The 27,238-nt window shown below is 45.0% G+C and overlaps 1 protein-coding gene across 8 annotated transcripts in view; it reads left to right on the forward strand.

Annotated features, from left to right (window-relative positions):
* CUX1 (cut like homeobox 1) overlaps window positions 1–27,238 on the forward strand; it is a 362,525-nt gene that overhangs the window by 177,636 nt on the left and 157,651 nt on the right. For all 8 annotated transcript variants that reach the window (XM_090276816.1, XM_090276819.1, XM_090276817.1 and 5 more), the window contains exon 4: window positions 18,403–18,481. In XM_090276816.1, the coding sequence (XP_090132942.1) occupies window positions 18,403–18,481 (79 nt within the window). The remainder of the gene's footprint in view (window positions 1–18,402; window positions 18,482–27,238) is intronic.

Consider the following 27,238-nt stretch of genomic DNA (forward strand, 5'->3'; position numbering starts at 1 on the left):
GTTGGTTAGAGCGTCCCCCTGATACACCAAGGTTGCAGGTTCGATCCCTAGTCAGGCACATACAAAAAATCAACCAATGAATGCATAAATAAGTGGAACAACAGATTGATGCCTTGCTCTCTTGCTCTCTCAAATCAATAAATTTAAAAAATCATTTTTACTCTTTTAAGACCTAACTGGAAGTTTTCCTTCTTCATTCCTTTTCCTTACCATCTCAGCTCGTTTGAATTTTCTTTCAAGGGTCTACATTATCTCTTAGGTCTGCATTATTTCCCTTCCAGGCTGTTTAGTAAGGTGCTCTCAGCTGAATTTCTCCCTCTTGCCTTCTCCTTCATTAATAAGTACTTGTTGAGTGCTGTGTGGAAGACTCTGCCCCAGGTTCCTTGTGACCCACAAGATATGGCTGATTCCACTTTCTAGGGGCATCGAAGGTATCTGCCAAGTTTGGGACCCAGTGACCCTCACAGCACGTATAGAGCAGAGCAGGCCCTGAGGACACTGGCTCTTGCTGGAGAATCAGGGAAGTTCACAAGGACACCAGCATAGCCTGTTGTCCTGACCCCTTTCCTGGCACGGACTTCCCTCTCATCCAGCACAGCCACCTTCAGACTTTCGGGCCTTTTCACACGTGATAGTTGGGGTGGCGGTGGTGGCAGTTGTGGTGGTTGTGGTAGTGATGGTTCATTCTAATTATCTTAAAGCAAAATCCAAAGGCCTGGTGACAGAGTGTCTATCTGTAGGCTTGCTCCATGATGGCTCAATTAGGGGAGCAGTAGGACTGTGGTTCAATAGTCAGGCCAGTTTCCTAATTGAAAACACATTTTCTTCTCCAAAGCTGCAGCTGGTTTGGTTCTGCTCATGCAGAAAAGGATATAACCTTGCATAACATAGGAAATGAACGGTTGAGAGAGAAGCCAAATTCAATTTCAGTCAGATATGTTGAGGCTAAGCCCATGATCTATGGAAGTAGGGGAGCGAGCCGCGTGCATGTGGAAAGGGGCGCACTCAGCAGTCTATTAATCACGGCCGCCCGCCCGGCGCTGCCGCCACCGCCGGTGCCACCATGCCAGCGCCGCTCCTCCGACGGGCTGGAGAGCAGCCAAGCACTCCAGAAGTTAACCTCTTAAAGACCCAGAGCTGCTTTTTGTTGAATAAATGTAATTTTGTGGTCAGAAATAAATGCTTGTGATGTAGCAGGAGCTTTGAAAACAACAGAGAGCCAAAGCTATTACAAATTGCTTCGTGTTGTGGAAGTCAACAGCATACATCAAAATTCCAAGTGTACGGCAAATTGATTTCGGCCCAGAGCTCTGCAGCTATTCAATAAAAGTCCTATTAAGCCATTGTATGTAATGAACAATCCAGAACAAATCTAATATTTTCAGTAGATAATGATTTTTAACATCCTCTCAGTAACCATCGCTAGAATTCTTGGATGTTTACAGCATGCAGCCACGTGTGCTGGGCCCTCCTCAGCTTTCATTTATCTCTCTGCTGGGGGACCCATATCAGACACCCCTGAACTTGTGCTCCCTAGGGTTCAACAGCAGAGCCTGCTCCTGAAGAAGGGCCCAGAGGGTTCTGGTATCCCAGTGTCTGATACACTGTCGGTGCCGGGAAAATGTTTGTTGAATTGAAATGAACTGAGTTGAAATGGAGGGAAAGGAGCTCAGAGAGCTCTGGAATAAATTAGTAAAATGATATCTTGGCAGAGTTGACCAGAAGCTCTAAAGACTAGAGGGTCACAAGTAAGGAGTTCAAGGTCCCGCAGGATGAAAAGACTGGTGCCCGTGCCCAGAGGGAGCCCCAGGACTCACCCATTGGTCCTTGGCAGCTCAGGACATAGGTTCTATGTCAGGGAACTCATGCTGATGGAGCCCCAAAGTGATCCTGTGACCAGCTGATTGGGAGTCACCTCAGCAGAGGCCACCATGCCCTCCTCAGCTGCTCTACTCATAGCTATGACCCTGGTCACACTGAATTATGCCCCACTCTTCATGTCAGTCTGCCCTTCCAAACCATAAGCTTCTGAAGAACAAGGTTTATTCATTCATCCTTTCATTCAGTATTTATTGAACATCTGTGTGCCAGGCTAGACCTGAACTAGACCCTGGCATTAGACAGTGAGTAATTAATGCAGACACTGCTTTCACAGAGCTTAGCAGATTCTGCGTTCATGGAGCCTAACAGCAGAGCAGGATCTGTACCCTCATGTGGCTCATAGCAAGCCTTCGATAAAGGATGGATGGATGGGTGATGGGTAGGTGGATAGATGGATGGATGGATAGGTGGATGGGGATGGATGGACGAGCAGGTAGGGGAATGGCGTGATGAGAGGATGGATAGAGTTAACATCCCCAGTGTATAAATCAAAAGCATTCCCTTTCAATAAAAAAGGCTCTGTTCTGTCTATTTACACTCCCAGCCCCATTCAGGTAATCATGTGATACCAGGAGGCAGTTGTGATATGAAGACAAGAGCACTAGACCTAGACTTAGTAGGCCTGGGTTTGAGGCCTCTCTTGCCTCAAGTCAGTGACCTTGACCTTCAACAAATCAGCTCACTTCTCAATGCCTCTGTTTCCTCATATGATAGATATAATGGTTTGGGGGAATAGATTTGAATGAGGACTAGAACTATTTGTAAGAAAAGACTGCCACTAATAGTTTTTTGTTCTGTTTTTTTCCTGCACTGAAATTATTCAACTTGTAATGTTCAGTCATATAGTATTTACTTGAATACAATGGAGTTTAAATTACTAGGGTATTTTATTTTCTGCATATCTCACTTCCCTTAGAAAAATTCAATCTGGATGTTAATTAGGTTTTACTAATGTTCATCAGTTTAATGCAGTAATTCCTTAAATGAAACTGACACTAAGGACCAGATGGTCAAAAAGAGGATTGTGAATGTATGTGTGTGACTCTGGGGAGGGCGCATAGGGACATTGATGGTGATAGCTGAGAACCCAGAGGAGCTTTGTTGCTTGTGTGTGGATATTCCACGTTCCACCGCTCCCCCAATCTGCTTCAGACAGCACCCCTGCTCTCTATGCTAATAATTATCTGCACAGCATTTTCAGTCGACAAATCACCACGTCTATGACTTTATGCAGCCTTCCCCAACATCCCGTGCTGGAGACATTATCACCAAGCAGTGTAAGTGATTGGAAGGGTAGTCATGAGTTTGAAGAGCAGAGTGGGTTTCTGGAAGTGAGGTTTGTTGCCCCCCAGTTCCAGACTCTTGGCTCCCTCCAGCCTCGTTATGTCCAGCCAAATGCCACCCTCTTGTCACTACATACTCACCACCTCCAGCAAGTGTTCCCAGACTGAAGGAGCCCACCCCATTGTAACTTGCAGTCATGCACTGGTTAGCCCCCTGCACAGACAAGCCTCGGAACTACCCTTGAGATCAGACGTGAGCTGAGATTAGTCATGGGCTGGAATCCAGTTGTTCGGACTTGGTTGAATGCCTGTTTCACTCTCCTCCATGGAGGAGGACAGGACCACTGTTAATTTAAAAATAAAAATTCAAGCTTGGCGTCTGTTTCAACTGGGCCTCTCTTAAGTACAATTTCCAGAGCCTTCTAAGTTGCCAGCCAGGAAGAAGCAAGCTGGCCTGGTGGGCCAGCAGCCTCCCAGCTTCCTTCTTCACTGGGGACTGGAACAGACCTCGCCATTTTGTTCTGCTACTGCTTGGGGCTGTTCCTTGGCCTCGTCCCCTGCCCACTCTCCCAGGCCATCTGTGAGGAACAGGTGGAGGGACTGGGGGTAAGTCCCAGGCCTCTAGTAGGCAATGGAGACCGAGCTGGAGCGCAGGTTCCTCTGAAACATGGCAGACTCTTGAGTGCGGCCCTTTGGGGAGATGAAGGAGAACGTCTCTTCAGCTCTAGCTGTGTGCCAGAAGCTTCACATAGGTTATCAGCCCTGAGAGCTTTTACGATCACTTCTACAGAAAGGATAAAATGAGCCCAGAGAAATCAAGCAACATGCCTGAGGCCACACAGCTCAACAGCTTTCAAGCTGAGATTTGAACTCCAAAGTCTGACTCTAAAGCCTGAAATTTGAGAAGTATCTTGAAATTGCTTCAGAAGGAGGAGAAGGAGGGGAGATCTGTGAGATTAAACTTTATTCTCCAGCATAACAAGAAGAGAGAAACCTACCAGGTTACAATAGGAACATGAAAAGGAAAGAGACCGGTTGGTAGGTCTGCTTGGGGAAGGACTCTGGGGACCTACCTGGAGCAGAGCTGTACTCCTCAGTGAGCCCTTCCAGCTTCTGGTTCAGAGCCCACCCTGTCCCCACAGCCCCCCGGCCCCCAAACCCCATTCATCCTCGGGCCTGAGACCACTGGGGACTTGGAAGAGCAAATCTGACCTGGAGACGCAGGGCCTGGCATCCTCCCCCACAAACTGAGTGTGTGTTCTCTTGAAAAGCAGCAGACAGTGCCACAGCCCTTGGAGCACAGTGGCACCCTATGGTGGGCACACAGGGCACACCTGGGAGGGAGGACCTCCTAGCAGCATTCGTGTGGGGCCCAGCCCCTGGGGTGCAGAGCACATACACTGCTCCTTCCTCCTGCACTCTCTCTCCTGGCTTCTCTCCAGTGTTCCTGCCTGCCCCTTGGGTGGCTCCTTCCTGGGGAGGCAGCATAAAATAACAGAGAAAACCAAAGAGACAAATCATAGGTTTTGAAACCAGACAGATCTAGATTTGGATTCTGACATCATCATTTACCAGTGTGACCTTGAATGAGTCATTGTAGCTTCTCTGTGCCTTGTCTTTGTAATAAAAAATCTGCCCTATGGAGTAGAGACATTATATGTATATATTTAAAGATCATGCTATAGAGAGTGCTGGATAGACGGTTGTTCTAGTTCGACCTCTTAACTACCGGTGCTCCTCCAGGAATCAGCCCCAGCCTTCTGGGGCTCTCGCCTCCATCTGTTCCCTGAGTCACTTCATCTGGACCACTTGGGGGATGATGGTCCCAAACTTTTGTCTCAGGCCTGGGCTCCTCTTCCAACTTCTCCCCTGGAGCTCCCCCTTTGGGCCTCTCACAAACTTAAAACTCTCACCTACCCCCAAACACACTCACACCTCTGCATTCCGCATGGCAGGGGAGATGACCAGCCCACAGTCACCCTGGCCAGAACTCTGGGAAGACTCATGTCTGCCTTGAAGTCCTGTGAATCCTGCTCTCCTCAGCTCACTGAGATTGGCTCCCTCCCTCCTTCCTGACACACATTTCCCCACCTCGTTCCTTTCACCGCCGCCCTTCCACCATCTCCAGCCTCCTGTAGAGTTTCTTTCCCATCCAGAGTGATCATTTCATGTCACTGCTAACTCACCTTCTCAGGGCCAACCAATACCTTTCCGTGTAAAGCTGCTGCCCCCTGGCTTAGCCGTCCAGCCTCTGCCTGCTGCTCCTCAGCCTCCTGTCTCCCCGCTCAGCTCCTCTGCTCCAGGCACAAAGGATCCTGCACTTCTCTGAACAGGCTGTTCTGTTTCAACATGTCTTTGTCTTTTCTCGAATACCCCTTCCCCCTGAAGCCTCACCCACTCCCACCACGAAGGAAGCTGATCTTCTGTCATCTTTAAAACTCCCTTAAGTGTGCATGACACAACGTGCAGAACAATATCTAATACTCTACCATTTTTAAAAGGAAGTGTGTGTATACAGGTGCTTATAAATGCATAAAGTATTTCTGGAAATATGCACAAGAGAATCTTTGCCTGTAGGCATGCAGCTGGGTGACAGGTGGATGGGGATAGGAAGGAGACCTACTTTTCACTGTATACTTATACTTTGGGGGGGCAGGTATTTTTGTTTTCTTTTTACAATTAAGTGGGTTTTAGTATATTCACAAGATGCACAACCATCAACACTATCTAATTCCAGAACATTTTTATCACCTGAAAAAGAAACCCATACCCCTTAGCAGTCACTCCCCATTCACCCCACCCCCAACAACCACTTACTTACTTCCCATCTCTATAGATTGACCATTCTCAACATTTCATATAAACGAAATCATATATGTAATCTTTTATGAATGAGTGATTTTCTTCACTTAGCATTTTGTTTTCAAGATTTTTTAATGTTGTAGCATGTATCAATACTTCTTTCCTTTTTATGGCTGAAAAATAATCCACTGTGTATATGCCACATTTAATTTATCCATCATCAATTGATGGCCATTTAGGTTTTTGTCACCTTTAACTATTATGAATAAAGGTGTTGTGAACATTCATATGTAGTTTTATGCATAGGCTTATTTGCCGCTTGTATGTTTCCCTTAGAGAACTGTGTATTCAGATCCCTTGTTCATTTTTAATTTAGTTATTTGCCTTTTTATTGTTGAGTTGCAAGAGATCTTCATGTATTCTGGATACTAATACCTTATCAGATACATGATTTGCAAAAATTTTCATTCTGTGGGTTATCTTCTTCATTTTCTTGATGGTGTCCTTTCAACACAAAGTTTTAAATTTGATGAAATCCAATTTATTTATTTTTTCTTCTGTTGCTTGTGCTTTTGTTGACATGTCTAAGGTCATGAGATTTACACCTGTGTTCCCTTTTAAGAGTTTTGTAGTTTTAGCTCTTATGTTTTGGTCTTTGATTCACTTAGTGTTAATTTTTATACACAGTGGGAGGTAGGCGTCCAACCATGTTCTTTTGCATGTGGATCACCAGTTGTCCCAGCATCCTCTGTTAAAAAACTGTTCTCTCCCTTCTTTGAATTGTGTTTTTACCCTTGTTGGGAATCATTTAAGCATAATGTGAGGATTTATTTCTGGGCTCTTCTATTCCATTGATCTATATATCTGTTCTTATGTCAGCACCACAGTTTGGTTAGTGTAGCTATGTACTAAGTTTTGAAATTGTTAAGTGTGAGTCCTCAACTTTGTTTTTCTTTTTGAAGTTTGTTTTGTCTATTTTGGATCCTTTGCATTTCCCTGTGAATCTTTGGGTCAGCTTACTAATTTCTGCAATGAAGCCAGCTGGTATTTTGGAAGGCATTGCATTGAATCTCTAGCTCGATTTGGGACTTTTGCCATCTCAACAATACTAAGTCTTCCAATCCATGAACAGTTCTTAATTTCACTTTCAGATGGTTTATGGCTGGTGTATAAAGAGACAATTTGTATTTGTGTATAGATCTTGTATTGTACAACCTTGCTGCATGCTGTATATATTTTTGTACCTTTAAATTTTTCTACTATATACATATATTATCTGTTCACAAAAATAATGTTTTAAAAATCTTAAGTAGGCATTCATCATCTGTGGTTTACCTGTGGAGGGGCAGGGAGCCAGCAGCACCCACCCTGAGGCCTCCAGGGAGTAGAAGTGGGAGGCTCTGACCCCAGAGAATAAGGTAACACATCCCCAGGCACCTTTTAGCCACCCCTTAACCTATGTGATTGACCAAATGAAGAAATGAACAAACTAGTAAGTGAGACAGACAGACAGCACATTCCACCTCTAAATCACTCTGCTCTGCCTTCCTGTAGCTTCTACCTGTTGATTCTGGTTTTGCACTCTGGGGAGGGAGAAGATAGCTAATCCTTCTTCCCCAAAGGAACCCTTTAGATATATGTTGACAGCCAGAATGTGAGATGTACCTGTAGAGGAAGGTAGAAATGCTTGCTGCTGTTTTTATTGTCTTTACTGTTATTGTCATATTGCCCTCTGCCACAGGTCTTCTCTCTGTGACCTGACACTCTCAGTCCCCTGACACTCATTCTTCATGGCTCTGTCTCCTCTTCTGGACTTCCAGTTTTCTTTTCTTAGAAACTTGTGGGGGTGGGGTAGTTAAGGAATACTTCCATCAGTGTAGTCAGTGTATATAAGATGCAGTTTTGTGTCATTACCCGGGTCTGCACTTCATTGCCTTTGTAACCAAAACTGTCCTGCCAGATTGCTCTGCCTGCTTTAGCAGTGCAAGGATTTCTAGGAAGTCCTGTTCAGTTCTCTGTGATGGGGAATATGTATCGTGGACATGATTCTTCCTCACTGAGTTCTATCTGGGTGTCACAAATCATGAAGAAACATGATCTTTAGAAGCAAAGCTGGTGGTGGCAGTGGCCTCCCCTGCCTGCTTGCAGCCACTTTTCTCTCCGCATTGCTCCAGTGGTGACCAGCGTACGGGGAGAGGGGCTGAATCCTTCCATACCATGTCTTCTCTGGTCTCCTCACGCAACTCTCACAATGGCAGGATGAGTGCTTGCCCAACGTTAAGTAAATGTGTACTTAGAGGAGAATTACTGGGCTCTGCCACTGTGATCTTCCTTCAGAAAATATGCCTGCTCCTTTTACATAGCTGTGTTCAGTTAAAATTAGAACTTCCAGGCTATGGCTGTGGTCATTCTCTGTTGCCTTCTGGTATTCCACGTGGCTTTTCAAATCATGTTTTGCTCTTGAAAGAATTCTGCAGCCCGACATAGAGTGAAACAAAACTCTTCTCTCCTATCCCTGAAGCTCTTGCTGATCTTATTGGCCTATCGTCCAGCAGAGCACATCGATTTGAAAATTCTGTTAATGGGCCGTGTTTATTTCTAAATCATTAACTTTTAAATTCCCAGGGTATAGTCTAGTGGATTGTTTCTGATTGCACTGTTGCCACCATGGTATCTTAAATGTTGTTTAAGTGTCTGTGTCCCCCAAGACTTTAATCATGTTGGCTTTATGCTTGGTTTGATAGCAAAGGGGAACAGCCTGTGGTGCAGTGGAAAGAGAATGCTGGATTTGGATTTTTGTTGTTTACTCAGTTTCTGTATATTTCATACTATCCCAGATTATTGATGTGGGAGGGTCTTACATTTTATTTTCATGACACCTCAGCAAGGAGGGAATTATTCACCAAACTGATGAAGAGACCAAGGCATAAAGAGTTTAAGTAACCCACCTTCGGGTCATTCAGCAAGCAGGGCTGGATTCATACCCAAGGCTCTGTTCCTTCAAAGCACATATTCTTTCTACTGAGTGTATCGCCTTAGGTCTTATGCCCAGCCTCAACGCACAGTGTTGGGACGTCCTCATATCCTTGGTTGGAGGTGGGAGGTGTTATATCCCTGCTTAGGGGCCTGGTTCTGAATGACTTGGTTGGTTTCTGCCTCTGCGAAGTGGTGCTGCCAATATGGCAGCCCCTTCACCATTCATAGCAAACAAGATTTATCCTCCCCACTTTGCAGACAAAGAAACAGGCACAGAGAGGTATCCAGTGGCTGAGGTACTATTCCAACGTGTGTGCCGGACCTGGGATTCAACCCTGCCTTCCTGCCATTATATCTAGGCTCTTGGCCCTGTGTGGCACTGCCCTGCCTGTGCCTGGCAAGGCTCAGGTAACACCCTGGAAAGATGAACCTTTTCCACTTCAAAATACGCGGCCATGGGCAAGCATCAAGACCAGTCTTCCTGTTTCATACTTCTTTGGTGATTCCAGGACCCTGGTGAAAGTCCACGCACTGCCTGTATCTATGCCTCACAGCTGGTTGACAGGGGACCCTGTGTGTGGCCTGTGGGGGTGGACCAGCTGGGCAGCGTGGGGCTCCTGCAGCAGCCCGCTTGTTGTGCCCCAGTATGCATATAAAAGCATCCTTTCACTGTGACCCAAGTGTGCAGCAGTTGTGGCACACACACTCAGGGAGATTTTGGAGTCCCCAGTGGACAAACAGAGCATTCAGTAATAAAAGCAGCTGCAAGAGTATTCCATGCCTGCCAAGTGCTAGGCCCTGTTGTAGGCACTTTGCACACATTCCTTTTTAGTACGGTAAACCACAGTTTCACTTTCTGTGGTTTTAATTACCTGAGGTCAACCACAATCCAAAAATATTAAATGAAAAAATCCAGAAATAAACAATTCATAAGTTTCATAAGTTTTAAATTTTGCACCATTCTGAGTAGCATGGGTACCACCCTGCTCCATCCCTCCCTTGACTTGGACCATCCCTTTGTCCAGCATCTGCATGCTGTAGACTCCCTGCCCATCAGTCACTTAGTAGTTGTCTTAGTTACCAGATAAACTATCGCAGTATCTCAGTGCTTGTGTTCAAGTAACCCTTATTTTACTTAATAGAACACAATCACATAACTTTTATTACAGTATATTGTTATAATCGTTCTGTTTTATTATTAGTTATTGTTGGTAATATCTTACCTACATAATTTATAAATTAAACTTTATTGTAGGTATGTATGTATAGGGAAAAATATGGTATATATGGGGTTCAGTACTATCTGTCATTTCAAAGCACATCAGAGAAGGAAAACTCTTGACTCCAAAAAACCTCCGCTGCCTTGCAGCATACCTCTTCAGGGGAAAGGCTAAGGGAGTAAACCCCGACAGAAAATCCGGAGCCGGAGTCCCTAAGGCGGTTTGACGTTGTAGTCAACACCGGCAACTCCTGCGGCGCACCTGAAGCCAAGCTGTATTGACTCCGTCTTTCCCTTGGACCCTTCAGCTGCGAAGAGGGGGGGGTCTGCTGCATGGGCAACAGCAGACCCTCCATATCACCCTGCCCAGGCTCTGTAGCTTCAGCTTCACTGGAGAGGACACTCCAGCGTCATCGCAAGATGTCGATTCAACACGGGAGGAGACAGATACCGTGTCACTCCCGAGTCGGACTGCATAACCATTCTCGGCGGTGCAGATAGACACTTAAGAAGCTACACCATCGTCTCTCGAGACGGACAGCTGCCGACGACGACTATCTGTCATTTCAAATACCCACTGGGGGTCTTGGAACAGATTCCCCCCCTTCAATATAGGGGTGGGGAAGCTGTATTTACCAAAAGTCCATGAAGAGATCTTATTTTCTCCACTTTAGAGATGACATCACCTGGCTAGTTTGTCTCCAGCCCCTAAGCCCCTCCCTTTTCTTTCCCCTGCTGACTTCGCCTCTACCTCACCAGGGTGCTCTTGTTCTGACAAGAGCAGTTTGTACTTCCCCAAACTGGATCAGAGCTTGGCTGTCGTGACTTCCCACTTTTTAGACTACACTCCGGTAGGTAGTAAAAGCTTTTCTTAAAGCTTTTAATTATAGGAAACTGCCTTCTTCACTCTGATCTTCCAAAGTAATCAATGCTGCAGAATTCAACAAAAAGTATCAAGGAATTCTTTGGCCTGTGCAGCCTTTTCTGCCTGGAATCCACCCTTGTTCATCAGAGACACCTCCCAGGCAGCCTCCTGTGCTAGTTAAAACCTGGGTGCTGGGGACAGAGAAAAAGGTGCTGCTGCCCCGGCCTGGGACAGACCACAGGGAGGTGGAGAGGAAGCTCACAGACATGAGTCATCATCACGCAGTGAGAGAAGTGGGCAGAGAGGGGTTTACAAAGAGCTCAGGTGGCACAAGTACCAAGTGACCAGCAGTGCCTGGGGAACTCTGGGGGACACCACAAAGGAGGTGTCACCTAGACTGAGTCATTAAGGGAGAACTGGATTCCTTGTGCCTGGAGTGAAGGGCAGGGGACCTAAGATGTAAAGCCCTAGAGTCATGAGGGGCATGACGTGTCGAGGGGACCAAGGCTTGGAGTAGAAAGGCATGTTCAGTTGGCAGCGTAAGCAAGGGCCATGTGGGGAAGGGTTCTGTTCTGGAACCCCAGCCTAAGGATGTGGATTGTAGTCTGGGAGTGAGGGGAAGCGTTAGGGCATAGTGGCCACATGTTCTCTCTGGGCTTTAGGATAACGACTACTGTGAAGGGCACATCGTGCTCCATGGTAAGGAGAGGCTACAGCCAGGAAGATCCTCTGGGTACTGCTCTGTAATGTGCAAGCTGGAAGTCATGGGGAGCTTCAATCAAGGCTAAGCATCATACGAAGGAAAGAGATTTTAATTCTGAAATCTGATTTCTGAAGATTTCTTGGTTGATTGTGGTTAAGACTGGAGGAGAAAGAGGATTTACATATTTGTAAATACTATACTGTTTTGTCTTTTTTTCTGTTCTAAGCAGTGTCTTCCAATTAAAACTCAGGCTTGTACCTGTTCTCCTCACATTTCCTTCTTCTGCAGAAAACTGGAGACCCCTATTGAAAATTTGAATAACAATCTCCACAGCCTCAAATCCATTCATGCTCTGAGTTGTAGGTGGGTGAGGGATTTTCTGCAGGGAATATCATTTTAAGAAGAAGCATACCCCTAAAAAGTTGTAGCAACCCACTGCAAATGCTGTTACAGTCTTGACAGGTTGATTCTTTTAAGAATGGCAATTTCTTTTGTTCTATAATGCTTTGACTAAATTCTTCTCTAACTGACCCTCTGAAACTTTGACCCTTAATTTAGACATATCCGCGTGATGTTTCTCCTTCTAAATACATCATGGGTCAATAATTACCACCAACACTGAAAACTAGCTTGTGAATAGCTCCGAACTATTGTCACATCTTCTGTCTCATGCTGTTTTCCCAGGGTTCCTACAAGGCAAGCATTCTTGTCATTCCCTTTTCCTAAACATAGAAAATAAAATTCGAAGAGGCAGAGGGTACATAGCTGGTTCAGTATTCCAAAATGCATGGTGCAACCATGTCTCAAATCCAGTCTTCTGAATTCCAACCCTACGCCCTTTCTACTTTGTTGTGCCTTCTTTCCCATGCCCTTCCCCTGGCAAAAATAAGCTGAAAAACAAACAAAAACCCTTTGATCCTCATGATATTGGTCATTTATTATTTATTTTTATTTTGTGCTCTCTTCTTAGAGATATGACCGTCTCTTAGGATTTGAAACAGACTGCTTTACTAGATCATGCTGCAGTAACAAGCAACCCCAATTTCAGTGGCCTATGGCAATGGAAGATTATTTCTTGTTCATATGTTGGCTGTGAGATTACTGACAGCTCTGGCACCATGCGTTATCTTCGTTCCAGATCCCAGTGGAAGAAGCAGCTCCTATCAGGTCATGCTAGTCTCACAGCAGAGAAAGTACAATAGCTGAACCACACAGTCCCTCTTAAATCTTAAGCTCAGACAAGGCATATGGCATGGTCACTTGTATTCCATTGGCCAAACCAGTTCACATAGTCAAGCCTGATACCAGTGGGGTGGTAAGGCACCCACATGAAAAGTGCCGTCACACCACAAGTCACATGGCAGTGGGCAGAGATGCGCAATGACTCCTACAGAGAGGGTGGACAGTGACTGGGAGCAGTAATTGAACATACCACATGACTGTCCCGACTCCAAGGTGCAACTCTGTGGGAACCCAAATGGTTGGACACTTTCTCACCCTTTCTAAATCTCAGGGGTCTCGGCAGTTGATTTCTGTGAACTTGGTCTGCAAACATGTCCTCTGAGTTTTCATATGACTGTAAGCAAATATTGATTGTTTAAGATTTAGAACCTTTAAATAGACCTTTATTTTTTAATTTAAAGGATATTACAGAAAAACAAAACTCGGGATTATAATGTGATATTGCTGGAGGTGTAACTGTTGGATCCAGGAAACTTGCAGCAGAAGCCCTTGGGCCTCTTGCTAGAGTGAGGACATAGCTCACCGAGCGCTCTCGGGTGTGTGCAGCGGGAAAAGATGCTTCCCATTGTCTGGCTCGAGCCAAGTGGCTGTCATCCTATCAGCACGTGAAACAAATGCTTACTGAGCAAAGAACTCTTTACATATTAAGCATTTTCATAAAGATTTAAAAATGGATACTTTAACCATTTGCTCACTTGTTGAGCCATTTAAATAAATTTTTATTCACAATAAAAATGTATTGAACACCTGGTATATTCTAGTCTTTGGGAAATAAGGCTGTTGAGACGAAAGCATAGTTTGGGCTTTCAAGGAATTTATGATCTTCCAAGGGAGCGTTATCTGCCGTTCTGGAACAATCCTATGTGGTGATGGGAGTGGCTGCAGCAGAGACATGGATCAGCTGAGTCTTAAGGATCAGAGGAACATTCCTAGGAGGCGCCTTCCAGGCTGCGGGGAAATTGCTCCTGTGTTCAGGGAACTGGGAGTAACCGGGTGTGGCTGGAGTGTGAGGTGTGGCAAGAGAAGAGGTTGATCCCTCGAGCAGAACAAGCTTTACCCAGGGCCAGGGCCTGAGCCCAGTCAGAGCTTCTCTAGATTTGTCTCAGTCCTGCCATCCAAATGGCTGTAAGGGAGTTGGAACAGTAGGCAGAATCTCTACTGCAGGCTGTCTTTGCACATTAAGTAGCCAGAATGTCTAACTTCAGTTTCTACTTTTAACCATCTGTGCCTTAAGACCTCATTCCAAACCTCTTCTCATTCACAAACCTCTTCCCCTCGTGTGAAGGGGCTGCCAGAGTCCTGGCTCACCATCTCAAAGACAGGTGGCATGTGGACCCAAGCACCTGCAGCAGGCAGGCCTGGAGGGCAGAGGGCATGAAGGTGAGGAGGACACTCTGTTTCCACCTGACTCACAGAATGACAAAAAAGCAGACAGGGCTCTGCTTCCCAGGCTGTAGCTGTGGACGCCCAGAGGAAAGCTCTTGCACATGACAAAGTCACTGTCGTGGAGCCCTTCCCGGTCCAAGCACAAGAGCTCATCTAACCACCCAGCCCAGGGAGGTGGGTGCCGGTGACCAGCCTGGTTCCAGAGTCCACCTTCCTCCCTCCAAATTCAGAACCTTGCCAGCTGGAGGGAATCCAGCACACTTATTCTGGGGGAAGTGGGGCTCACACTGGGCCTCCAAGCATAGATAGGTCTTCAGGCAGAGATACAAGTGAAGGGCATTTAAGTAAGCAGACATACAGGAATGGCACATCCCAGATAGCAGCAGCAAAGGAAAGCCCAACACAGAGAAGAGGGAACTGGCAGAGGGTAGACCAAAACTCAGACTCCAGGGCCTAGCCCCGGACATGCGGAGTGGTCAAAAGAGTGAACAAACATAGAAAGTATCAAAATTCCTAGAATTAACAGATTATTCTGGGTTTGAAAATCTTATAAGGGGACTGGAGGGACCTCATCAAGTAGAACTTCAACCACATAGAGTACTCATTGCCTCTCAAGAAACCTCATAGTCCAGGTGCTTGATGAATTATTTAAACTCATTGGCCCTACCTCGTTTTCTCAGAACTGGGTGTGAATTGTGTCACATTTGTGGAAAAGGGAACAGGAAGAGGGCTCGGAATCATGGTTCCTGTATTAATTTGTTAGGGCTGCTGTAACAAAATGAGCAACTTAAACAATAGACATTTATGTCTCACAGTCTGGAGACCAGGAGGCCGAGATCAGCGTATTGGTCTGATTGGTTCATTCTGAAAGCTGTGAGGGAGAATCTGTTCAAGCCTCTCCTCTGGTTTTCTGGTGATCGTTGGCAGTCCTTGCCTTGTCAATACATCACGCCAATCTCTGCCTTCATGTTCACATAAAGTTTTCCCTGTGTAGGTGACTGTGTCTCTGTGTCTAATTTCCCCCTTTTTAAAAGAACACAGCCATATTGTATTAGGGCCATTCCAATGACCTCATCTTAATTTGATCACCTGCAAGGACCCTTTTTCCAAATAAGGTTACATTCATAGGTATTGGGTTGGGGCACAATTCAACCCAAATGTGCTGTGTAGATTACCAACCTCCACCTTCATGTCCCATCAACAACACAGGCAGGAGATTGAAGTTGGTGTTTCAAGATCCTTCCAGATCCCATCCTTTGTCCACCAAAGAGGCAACCACCCTTTGTACACACAGTCAGAAGACCTGAGAAGAGAGGGCCTCTGTTGAGAGATACAGAGAGCAGCCAGGGCATCTGCCCTGCTTTCTGGGCAAATACTCTGCTCCCCGCAGGCACGCACTCTTAGGTGAGAGAAAGGCCTGTCTCACAGCGTGTGTTCCAGAAATCTGGAGAAGCAACTCCAAATCCATTATCACTCAAAATATCTACAGGGGTGGGCAAAAGTAGGTTTACATTTCCTATGGAAAAAGACATGCAAGTTACGATTATTACAATAGCTTTGTTAACTTTATTTCTCATACTACCAACTGTAAACCTACTTTACCCACCCCTATATATATACAGTGATTAGCTACAGTTGAAATAGCACTATTAAGACATTTTCCAAAATTTGTAATAGACATTGTAAAAGGTTTGTAATATATTAGTGAAAGAACATACAATATGAAAATTTATGGTTTAATTTCAAACACACACATTTTTAACAGCCTTATTGAGATATAATTCACATACCATATAATCCACCCATTTAAAGTCTGCAGTTCATTGACTTTTACTATATTCATGAAGTTGTGCAACCATCATCACAATCAATTGTAGAACATTTCACCACCCTGGAAAAAAACCCCACACCCCTTAGTTGTCATCCTCCCTGTCCCGAGCCCCAGGCAACCGCTAATCTATCTTCTGTCTCTATAGTTTCCCTATGTACCTACATTTCTTTCAACTGTATATCTTTTTTAATTAGAAAAAAAATTGAAGGGAACTACAGATTAGACAGAAGGTAACTTTCACCAGTGCATAGCAGAATTATAATTTTAGTCTAGTTTTAGTATTTTTCTAATTATACAATGAGCATGAATTGCTAATCAGAGGGGGAAAACGTTTTAAAAATAAAGAGAACTATCTTGTCATGTTTAAGTAGTCCTCACATATTATTCTGAAAACTTCTCCAACACCTAAATCACAACCTTATTTTATGAGGGAAAAATGTGTCCGAGCTCCAAGCAACAACTTCAAATGGCAACTTTGGAGCACACCTGTTAGATGTGGAAATGCTTGCATTGCACTAGTCTGCTCTGCACTGGATTTTCTAAGGCCCAGCCCCCACTAGCCTTGTGTCCCACTCCTCAGGGTCTTTCCATCCTTAATCAGGTGACCTCTCTCAGCCTTCAACAAATTGTTGCTTGTCTCCGGTGAGAGGCCCTGTAATTAAACCACATCCTTTTGCCTCTTTAATAACATTGGAGACAGAGTATAATTCTGAGAGGGGACGGAAGGAATATATAATTTAGTGTCCTTTTCCTGAGCCAGTATGAACTTCGTGCATGTAGCATCTTGCATGCTTTAGGTATAAAAAGTGATCTGTTGTCTCAGCAGATGTGTTATGTGAGCACAATACGTACTGAGTCCATCTGACAGAGGCTCTTTGGATCTGTGTCTCGCATACTCTGGAGTTCCATAAGTCACCTTTCTTTGATGAATAGGCTTTATACTAGAGGGAAACTAGCTTAGCAGCTTAGTTCGTGAAACAAATTGGTCTTGGTCACTACCACAGATACTCATCCATTGCCTTACCTAGAAACCTGGGCTTCATTCTTGACTCACCTCATTCCTCTCTGCCTCACATCAACTCAGTTGGATTATAATCTCTGTGATTGGCCTCCTCTTCTCAATCCCGACCCCGGCTGCCCTGCAGCTGGGGCAAAGGCAGCCACTTCTGAGTGGTTGCCTCCTTCTTGCCCCCTCCTGTCCTTCCACTCTCACATAACTAATGAAGTTTATCCTCCATATGCACTAATGGCCCTTCGTGATCTCACCCCCTCACTCCTCCAGTCTCAGTGCTCACCAGTGCTCCCAGTGTATCCAAGTTCCTATCCCAGCGGACCCCCCACATTGCCTGGTATGTAATAGCCCCATCCATGGGTTCTTAATCTGGGTTCTGTGGACAGAATACTAGCAGACACATGAGTGTCCTAACATAGAATGTATAACTGTGTGTTGGGTGTGTGTGTGTGTGTGTGTGTGTGTGTGTGTGTGTGTGTGTGTACAGGGGGTGTGTTTCTAGGAGGACAGTTCTTGACTTTTCATAAAATTCTTCAAGATGATCTATGAATCCCCAGATTTAAGAACTGTGTTCTGGGTGTTGGAATGTGTTCTTCCCCTTTTGTGTAGTTTCTTACCTTTCCACCCTGGTGAACAGCTAGCTCCTGAGGATTGCTCGAACATCACCTACTTTCCTGCTTTATGTCCCTTCCTCTGCATCCCCATGGCTCTGCTTACCTAGCACTTTCCCAGCTGGGATTTTATTACTTCTTTACATACCCGTTGCCCCTCCTGGCCCACATGCTCCTGGGGCTGGGAGCTGTCCCTTTCTGCCCCGCCTCCCGGCACAGTGTCCAGCACATAATCAGCTTTTAGTAAATACTGGCAGAAGAAGGAAAGAGACCAGGAAGAGTACTGGGCCATTTTCTGTATGGAAAGTCCACACTCAGTTGGGTAATAGGACAGAGTGGTGCAAATGGCTTCGTCTCAAAGCACTGCCCCTGACTTACGCGCCCTTAGGAGCTGGGCCCTCATGGATCGCCTCCCTTTTGTATGTTTGCAGATATTTCCTCTAAGAGGTTGAAGACCCAGCTGGCCGGCATTTACATGGAGAAGTCAGACTTCCATTTGTTGTGGGAACTTACTAGATGTGTAATGATTTTTAAATTACCTCTTGACAAATTTTGAGCTCTTTGTTTTTTTTTCTTTCCATTCCTTTTCAGATTGATGCACTGAGTAAAAGAAGCAAAGAAGCTGAGGCAGCCTTCTTGAATGTCTACAAAAGATTGATTGATGTTCCAGGTAAGCCCACACACTCATTCATAACCCATCAGTGGACGTGGTGTCTGGAGAGTTGTTTGGTTTCAGGCTTTCCTAAAAGAATTACGCCATCAATGGCAACTTCCCCGTGAAACCAGAGGAGTTCTGGGTATGTGAATTCTCCAATACCCAGCCTTTGGGTGGGTATGGAAATTAGATGCACTTTTGTTAAGTCATCACATAACCTCTAGTTAATACTTTTGCAAATGCAGAAACTCAGATCTGTGGGGCTACCTTTAGTTTTGGTGTAAAATACTGCTCATTTCACAGAGAAGAAATAGAACTTAAGTGTGTACTGTGTAGACAACGTGGATGTTCGTGGTTCTGGGCTGACTGAGTCCACATTGAGGAACAGCCCCAATACGGTACCTAGAATGCCTCTCTCCCCTCCCAGGTCATTCAGGGAACCAGTGACCTCTGGTCAAGTCTTTCACCTAAGGTTTATAGCCAAGGGCAAGTGGTAGCCCAGTTAACTACAATCAAGTATTTGGATTACTGACATTACTAGAACTACTTTAACAAAGCAAAGCAGAAACAGGTCTGAACTTGCATTCTAATTCAGGTCCACTATGGACTTTGCTGTCCCCTCAGATAGCTGGGGTGGATAGAGGTCACCCCAAGCAACAGGCAGCAGAAGGCTCTTTGGACAGGGAGATTCAGATTATCTTGCCAGTGCCTTGCTGTGTGGTCTTTGTTACATTCCTTTTCCTTTCTGAACCTCAATTTTCTCATCTTTGAAATGCAACAGTATAGGGGAATAGTCTGGTGATGGAAAATGGTTTTCTTTATTTTAAACTCTTTCTGTCTTAGGAGCTTATCCAACACTTGGTTCCAAATTCTGGCCTTTTGACTTTCTACAAGAGTTTATAACCAACTAGGGGTTCCCTGAAGACTGACCAAGGCTCATGAGGAAGCTTTGCACAGCAAATACAGTCTTTCTCAAGTACTGGCACCTTGGTGGTCCCACTGGTGTGATCTTGTACAAATGCAAGTTTTGTGTTATCTGAAAGTGGTCTGGCTTATTTCATCTATGCGTGTTATCTGAAAGTGGTCTGGCTTATTTCATCTATGCCAAAGAACTAGAGAGTCTTTAGCTGCTGTTTTCTTTTCTTTCTTTCTTTTTTTTTAAATCTACCTTCTTCTTTTTATTTTTTTAAAGATTTTTATTTATTTATTTTTAGAGGGAGGGGAAGAGAAGGAGAAAGAGAGGGAGAGAAACGTCAGTGTATGGTTGCCTCTTATGTGCCCCCAACTGTGAACCTGGCCTGTAACCCAGGAACATGCCCTGACTGGGAATTGAACTAGCAACCCTTTGGTTCTCAGGTCAGCGCCATACCAGCCAGGACTGCTGTTTTCTAAATAACCTACACTCTCCTTTTTAAACGTCCAGTTTTTACCTGTGTTTTCCCTCAGTGAATTTCTCAGCTGGGCAGCCACTTCAACAAATTGTTGGCTTTCTTTTTCAGCAATTATTTTTCACCCTAATTTCCTATAGAAAAAGACGAGACCATTTCTTCCATCACCGCTCTTCTTCTCCTAAGCAGACCTTATTCATGCATGTATATAATTTTTATGGAATTTTTTATCATAATATGGGCACATATTTACATCCTGCTTTTTTCACTTAACATTATATCATTAGAATTTTTTCCCATTTTGGTGATATTCTCCATAATTATTATTTTTGGCTGGAGAAGTAAAGTTTGCAGTTTCAATTTAAGATGGTGGGAGCAAATAATGTTTGATGTTTTTTATAATAATAAAAGTCAGTCAGAGTCCATCTGCATGCCATATAGATCACTTTTACCCACATCCCAGGTATTCCTCTCTCACAAATGCTGTGGTCTGACAGTTCTAACAAGTTCCTTGAGAAGCTTGGAGCACTCTACCTGTGTTTTGAAGTCTTACTGCTCAAATGAAGTAATGCTGTGGCTGAGGTTTACAGGAAGGGCCTGGTCAATAGCGTTGCATTTACTGACAGTCACACAGTTGTGGGGAGTCAGGTGCCTTAACTGTCTGTGTGCTTCGGGCCTCAGTCCCGCCAAACCCAGAAACACTGATGGGGTGCATTAAGCCTTCTAGTGTCAAGAAACATCAACTCACGCTATCTCGGAAAACTAAAGAAGCTCTTAGGGATAATGGGACCAGTATTTCGGCTCTGTGCCATGTGGCCCAGCTCCAGGAGCCCAGGAAGAGCCAGAGCCAGAGTCCGATTGGCCTTGGAGACAGGAAAAGAATCCTAACTGAACTAGTCCCTGCTTGCCACCCTTCCAGGAATTTTATTTATTTGTGGGATTTCTTGTTTCTTATCTGCTGGTCCTACTAGAATGAAAGCTCCTTGAAAGCAGCTATGCTGTCTCGCTCTATGCCCAGCACCTGGAGCAGGGCCTGGTGCACTGCATGTGTGACATGTTGAACAACCCAATGAGTCCGTAGACCCAGAGCTACCCCAGAGTCCTCCATAGCAGAATTCACGAAAGGTCACATCAGTAGCTCTGAAAGGTTTATCTCTGTCCAGTTCTCAATTCTGAGTGTCAGCTTTCATATCCAGCAGCCTCCTGGACATACCCCCTGGGGTGGCTGACAGGCACCCTGAAACTACCCAGTGTGTCCAAAGGAAACCATCCTGAGCTCTTCCCTTAGGGAGCAGCACCACCTTCTGCCCAGCTGCTCACACCAAGCACTGAGTCACCAAGTCCTGGCCATTTTACTTTAACAATACAGTATTCCCTCACTTATCGTGGGTATTACATTCCAGACCCTCCCACCCCCCGTGAAGTAGGAACCTTACATTTATTCTACATTCTTAAACCTACGTAACTTTAACAACATATGTATACAGTACTGCATAATCCCACGATATAGTGAAAAATCCACAATAAATCGTTAAATATAATATTTTTTAAAGTCCTGCAATACAGTGAGGCCGCGATAAGTGAACTGCGATACAGCGAGGGACCTCTGTAGTCTAGATTCCACCCACTTATCTCCATCCCAACTTCTGCCCTCCACGCCACAGCTCAGGCCACACCTCTCATGTCTAACAGCATTGCCACGTGAGGCTTCGTGCTTGCAGGGTTGCCTCCTTCTAACCCATGGTCCCCACTGCCAGCAGGCCGGGCCCTTCTCAACTCATCTTGTCTTACTCCTGCCAATTTACTTGTGGAGATGCTGCTTCCTGACCTCCCTGGTTCAGTTCAGGTGTGCCCTTCTCACACACGCCCCCTTCCCAGCAGCCGGTGTTTCCCTCTGTTATAACTACTTGTTACTCAGCTGTTTTCCTTTCTGGCTGGGCAGAGTGACTGGGGCAATGTGGTCTTGTCCCTAATTATTTCCCTAGTGTCTATCCCAGTGCCTGGCATGTAGCAGAAACTCCATAAATACTTGTCAAATAAATTGATGGATCAAATTATTTCTTCAAATGCTTTCTGAGGTTTTTTGGGCTCAGGCTTTAATTGTTCCCATTGAAGTGTACTCCAGGGGTTGACACTTTCCATTGAGGGAGAGCACGCTGGAGCATTTTAACAACCTAAATGGCAAGAGAGCAGAATGTATCTTTCATTGAGTCAGAACCACTTAATAGCTCTCTGAACTGTCATTTTGCTCGCTGTCACTCTATAAAGATTTACCTGCCTGCACAGACATTTCTATGACACTTAGCATTCGGGGTTCATCAGGCAAACATACATGCTTCAGAGGCCTTGGGTTTTGGGGCTAGTACTGACGTCCAAAATCTGTTTGGTTTAGCAGCTGTCCTGCTGGCATCCCAAGATTTACACACCCAGCACCAGGCCTGGGAGCCCCCCTCCATCCCAACCCACTCCCCTCCTGCCCGCCTCTCCTTCAGTGGTGTGGCATAGCTCTTCAAAGGAAAAGAAGCATTGGGGTCATCACAGTCTTTCCTCTTCTTCATCTCCACACCCAGTATCCCAAGCAATGTGTTTCCTTCCAAAAACTCCCTCTTATTAAAGACACTGAATGAATGTTTAAATACATACTCATTTCAGTAAGTCCTCTGAAATGTTAAAATAGTTAAGATCCCATGTATATGTTCTTTTTCATTTGCTACCAGATTGCTCCACATTCCCTAGTTAATTTTAGAGTATTTTAAGATGCTTTTTATCATAGATATTCTGCTACTTTAGTCAGAGCACACATTGATTTCTCAGTCAATGCCTTACGCGCTGCCCCCTCGCTGTCTCAGGAACTATGCTGAGCTGTAGGGATAGAGCAGTGAACAAATCAGCCAGATAACTTCCTGTTCCCATGGACTTTAGAGTCTGGTGGGAATGTGGGCATTAAAAAGTAATTACACAAGTAATTATTGAGTTTTAGGTGTCATGAGTGCTTGCAAGGCAGAGCCCACTGGGCAAAGAGTATAGAATGGGTAGGGCTGGACAGGCTCAGAGGCAGATGCCCCGGGGCAGTGAGCTTAGTGAGCAAGGAAAGGAGAGGGCAGTGAGGAGACTGGCCAGGTACTCTTATCTTCCAAACCAAGACACTGTCAGTAGACAAAGGGGCAGTGTTAATAGGACAACTGAGTAAAGGGCATGTGCCAGTGTGGTCACCTAGTGCAAAGACAGGTGGGGGCCTAGTAGATTATGTGAAGGATTCTGGACTTTAACAGACAAACCATGAATGAGTTTTAAGCAGGAAAGTAACACGATCAGGTATGTGTCATATAAAAGTCATCCTGGCTGCAATTTCAACAACAGATTTGGAAAGGGGTCTGAGTTGATGTAGGAAGAGAGAGATGAGGTCACTTGGTTTCAAGCGGCAGGAGTGGAGTTGGAGAGATATGGACGGGTTTCAACTATATGTAGGAGGTAGAGGGTGGTGAAAGGTGACCAGGGCCGCTTTAGCACAGCACTCAGTTAACAAAGTGTTACTTCCTTCATTTCTGGATAACAATACTTGTTGATCTGGTTTACTTGTTTACATGGCTTACATAATTAAAAGGAAGACCAGCAAAATATTTGGAGAATTAGCTTCCTGTTCCTAAGTCTGTTATCTCTAATTATTGTTCTAATTGAAAATGTTCTTTGCCTTCATTGTCAACATCATAGCAGTAAGAGAGTAGTTTTAGATTCATAAATAAGTTACAATTTTATGTCGTTAATCTAGACGGCTTCATCTGTCAATTTTGTCAGACAGATTTTTATATCGTAATGTATGTGATCAATAGGGATAGTTTAAACTTGCAAATACTTAAATTTTTTATTTTAATACACCTCTGATTGAGATTTGTATTTATTAATTTGCTAACAATTAGCCATGAGGAAAAGCATTATAGCCATCTGCCAGCAACATGACTTGGTAGAGACACCTGGGCGAGGCCCCCCAGACGGGGGAGTTCCTCTAATCAGGAGGCCAGTGTCCATCTGCATTGGAATCTGTATTTGTGGGTGAGAGCAAGAGTTCGGTGAGTATCTGTCAACAACAGTGATGCCAGGTATACAAGAAAAGGTTCAAGGTGTGTTGTTTAATTAGTCGTTCTCACACATCCCTTTGGCCAGCACTTGCCTGAAGTTCATTGTGTGCCAGGCACCTAAGATACAAATGCAGCTGAGACTTAGCCCCCCTCCCCCTCAGGTCACTTCTATTTGCCTGGTGGGAGACTCCACTGTACTTTTGAGAAACTATTCCATAATTAAACAGGTTAAATAGGCAGCCTCTGTCCTTTACTGTAATGAAACAAGAAATAAATATCTCGGCTCTTAAAATGTGACCCTCTCAGATAGCTGGAAATATTCTGGAATGACTTCCTCTTAAAGGCTCTTGCATAGCTGGAATTTTACTGTGCTCTGAGCAAAGTTATGATGGCATGCATAATCTGCCAGAAATTAACCTTGCGTGGGTGACTTGCTCTTGCTTCTTGATACTTTTCAGATTTTTCACAATGAGCATGCATTTATTTCAACAATCATGGAGAATAGCTTAAATCAGTAAAATACTCAACTTGCAATCTTAGTTACTGAATAGCTCTTATTAGTGGATTACAGATAACTCAAGCAGTGGTTATTTCAGTATTTGTCCACACTTGATTTCTATAGAAGAGAACTGTGACTTTTTTGTCCCAGAAACATCTCAGTAATGCTATTTTCTTTTTAAGTTCCTAGAAAGGAGAAAAAGAGACAAAGTTGGTGGAGCTACCCCTGTGCATTGGTATTGCAGAACTCCGCTTTGGTTGCAGAGTTCATGGAAGAACCACTGCAAGTTCTCCTTGCCTCTAACTGTGGCCCCATAGAAAGAGAATCATCTTTCACTCCTCACTAAGATGTGGTTTATGTCCTGCAGACACAAAACTCTTCAAACACAAAGACAGTGCCTAGAAGAGTTTATTTTAAGATTTAAATCTAAGGAAGCACATTACCAATGGTATAAAATATTCATTGATTCATGCAACACGACTAGAACTCAGTCTTTCAAGATTGGCTTCTCTCACTTTATGTCCATAGAGGAACTGGCCTGCAATTGTAGGTAGAAGGTGTTAGTGTTCAGAAGTCCTGAAAGAGAGCTGGCTGCAGAGAGCTGATCTTGTAGGACACTCCATTTTCAGAACCTACTCCCACCCGCCTCTGCTCTCAGGTGCTCTTGGGGCCACATTTCAATTTGGATTCAGGAAAACCTTCTTATCCCATCAGCCTACCATTTGAGAATCCAGAAATAAAGTGGATCATTGTTTCTGAGAACTGCCTTTTTTTTTTTTTTTAAGATTTTTATTTATTTATTTTTAGAGCGAAGGGAGGGGAGGGAGAAAGAGAGGGAGAGAAACATCGATCAGTTGCCTCTTGCACACACCCCAACTGTGGGCCGAACCCACAGCCCAGGCATGAGCCCTGACTGGAATCAAACGAGTGACCTTTCGCTTTGTGGAATGATGCCCAACCAACTGAGCCACACTGATCAGGGCGAGAACTGCTTTTTAACACTCCTCCATAAGAATAAAGTAGTAATGTAGGTCTTTGTACTCCTCATGCTGATTTCAGGTGAGGACACACTTACTGGCTACAATTAGAAAACATTGTTCTGTTCTTTTCATTCTTCTTTCTTCTTCCCTATCTGTCCTCCATTCAAGGATCCCATAGCAAGACTCCTGGAAAAAAGTGTCAAAATCTTAGAATTTGGTTGGAAATACCCCTTGCTTCTCATACCAAAGTTTTAACTGACAGGCCACTTGGTGGCAGTTTTGGAGGCTGCAGAAATGTGGCTGCTGCAGCTGGATCCTGAAAGGCTGTTCCAGTCCATGTATTCTAGGTTTCCTGGTATTGGCAGAGGAGCCAATGCCCAGGCCCCTCCAGAGAGAACTGTATAACCTCAGGTGCCCACGTGGCAGGATTCCCTTTACACATTCTCAGTTTACCTTCATGAAACATTTGCATTCTAAGAATTGACCACCAGCACCATAATGGGACTGAGGTGGAACCAGAGCTCCAGCCTCAGAATGAAGGCTATGGGTTGCAGATGCTCTCCTGTCTCTTCCCTGGGCTATGGGACTGAGCTGCTCCGAGGGACCCTCAGGGGCCAGAGGACAGGGATGTTAAGCTCTACCCAATACTGGAATCCAGACAAAGAGCAACTTTCTCACCCTCCTTCACCAGGTTAAAACAAATATGGGGCCTGGTCAGCTTCTCCATTTTGCCGTTATATGTCTGCAGGCTGAGGAAATAGCTATAAACATTTTAAAGAAAGGCAAACATGACAGGATGGGTGTCTGAATTGCTTGTCCCTGCTTTTGCATGCTGCCCCATCTTCAGGGCTCTCTCTCTGGCCCTCAACGCTGGACTGTAGTGTGAGAACTGACTGGCAAAGATGTGGGGAATCCTTGATTCGCTTCTGTGGGGCAGTGTGTCGCCTCTATCCCACTTTGCCATAACTGGGGTGGTCCTGGCACACTTGATATCTAGACAGCTTTTCATCAGTTGCTCATCAGCATGCTAATTGCTGTATGACTAATTATGCTCTGAATTCCAGTTGATTTTCTTAATGAGACAGCTGGGTTAATTATGTAATCGTATGATTACATTAGCCTAGAGTGCCCTGGCAAAAAGTAGCGTCTGCCACGCTGTGATGTCATCGCAGGGATGGCACTCACAAGGGGCACACTCAACCTCTGGCTGATGGCAGGGTACAGCCCCATTGCCTGCAGAGCCCTCTGTACAAACATGAGCTCAGATTTTGTGAGGTTGGTCTTCTCAGTTCTCACAATACATGGAAAAGCAGCTCACCACCAGCCTGGCCTTCTCTCCAAGCCCCCAGCCTCCCCAGCCCGTCCCCAGCTCACCTGATGGCCCCACCTGATCGGAAGCCCTGCCTTTCAGCCTCTGTGGCTCTACAGGAAGTCAGCAGTGTCCTCTTCCTTCTTCAGGACTTTTCTGCACCAAGATAGTGGGGCTTATCAGTGTGTGATGGTGACCCAGGGAATCCAAAACAAAACGTACCCAAGTCCCAGGAGGACCACAGTAACGAGGTTTACACGACGCCTACACTGCATAGGCTGGCCCCAACCTTATGCCACTGTCTAGTTCAGATTTCCTCTCTACTCTGATCGCCACACTGCTTATATTTCACTGAGGACACACGTGTGGTCAGACAAGGGTGACATCTAGCAGCCACTGGCCAGCTCTCCCTGTCACAGCAAAGTCCTCTGGGAGCCAGTTATCCCTGCCAAAGCCGTCTCCCACCTGGGTATGCTCCTCAGATTTCCATGGCTACCTCTCTTCCTCTGCGGGACTCTCA

The sequence above is a fragment of the Furipterus horrens genome, unplaced genomic scaffold (assembly GCF_987537825.1).
Source record: "Furipterus horrens unplaced genomic scaffold, mFurHor1.1.pri manual_scaffold_5, whole genome shotgun sequence".
NCBI classification, from domain to species: Eukaryota; Metazoa; Chordata; class Mammalia; order Chiroptera; family Furipteridae; genus Furipterus; species Furipterus horrens.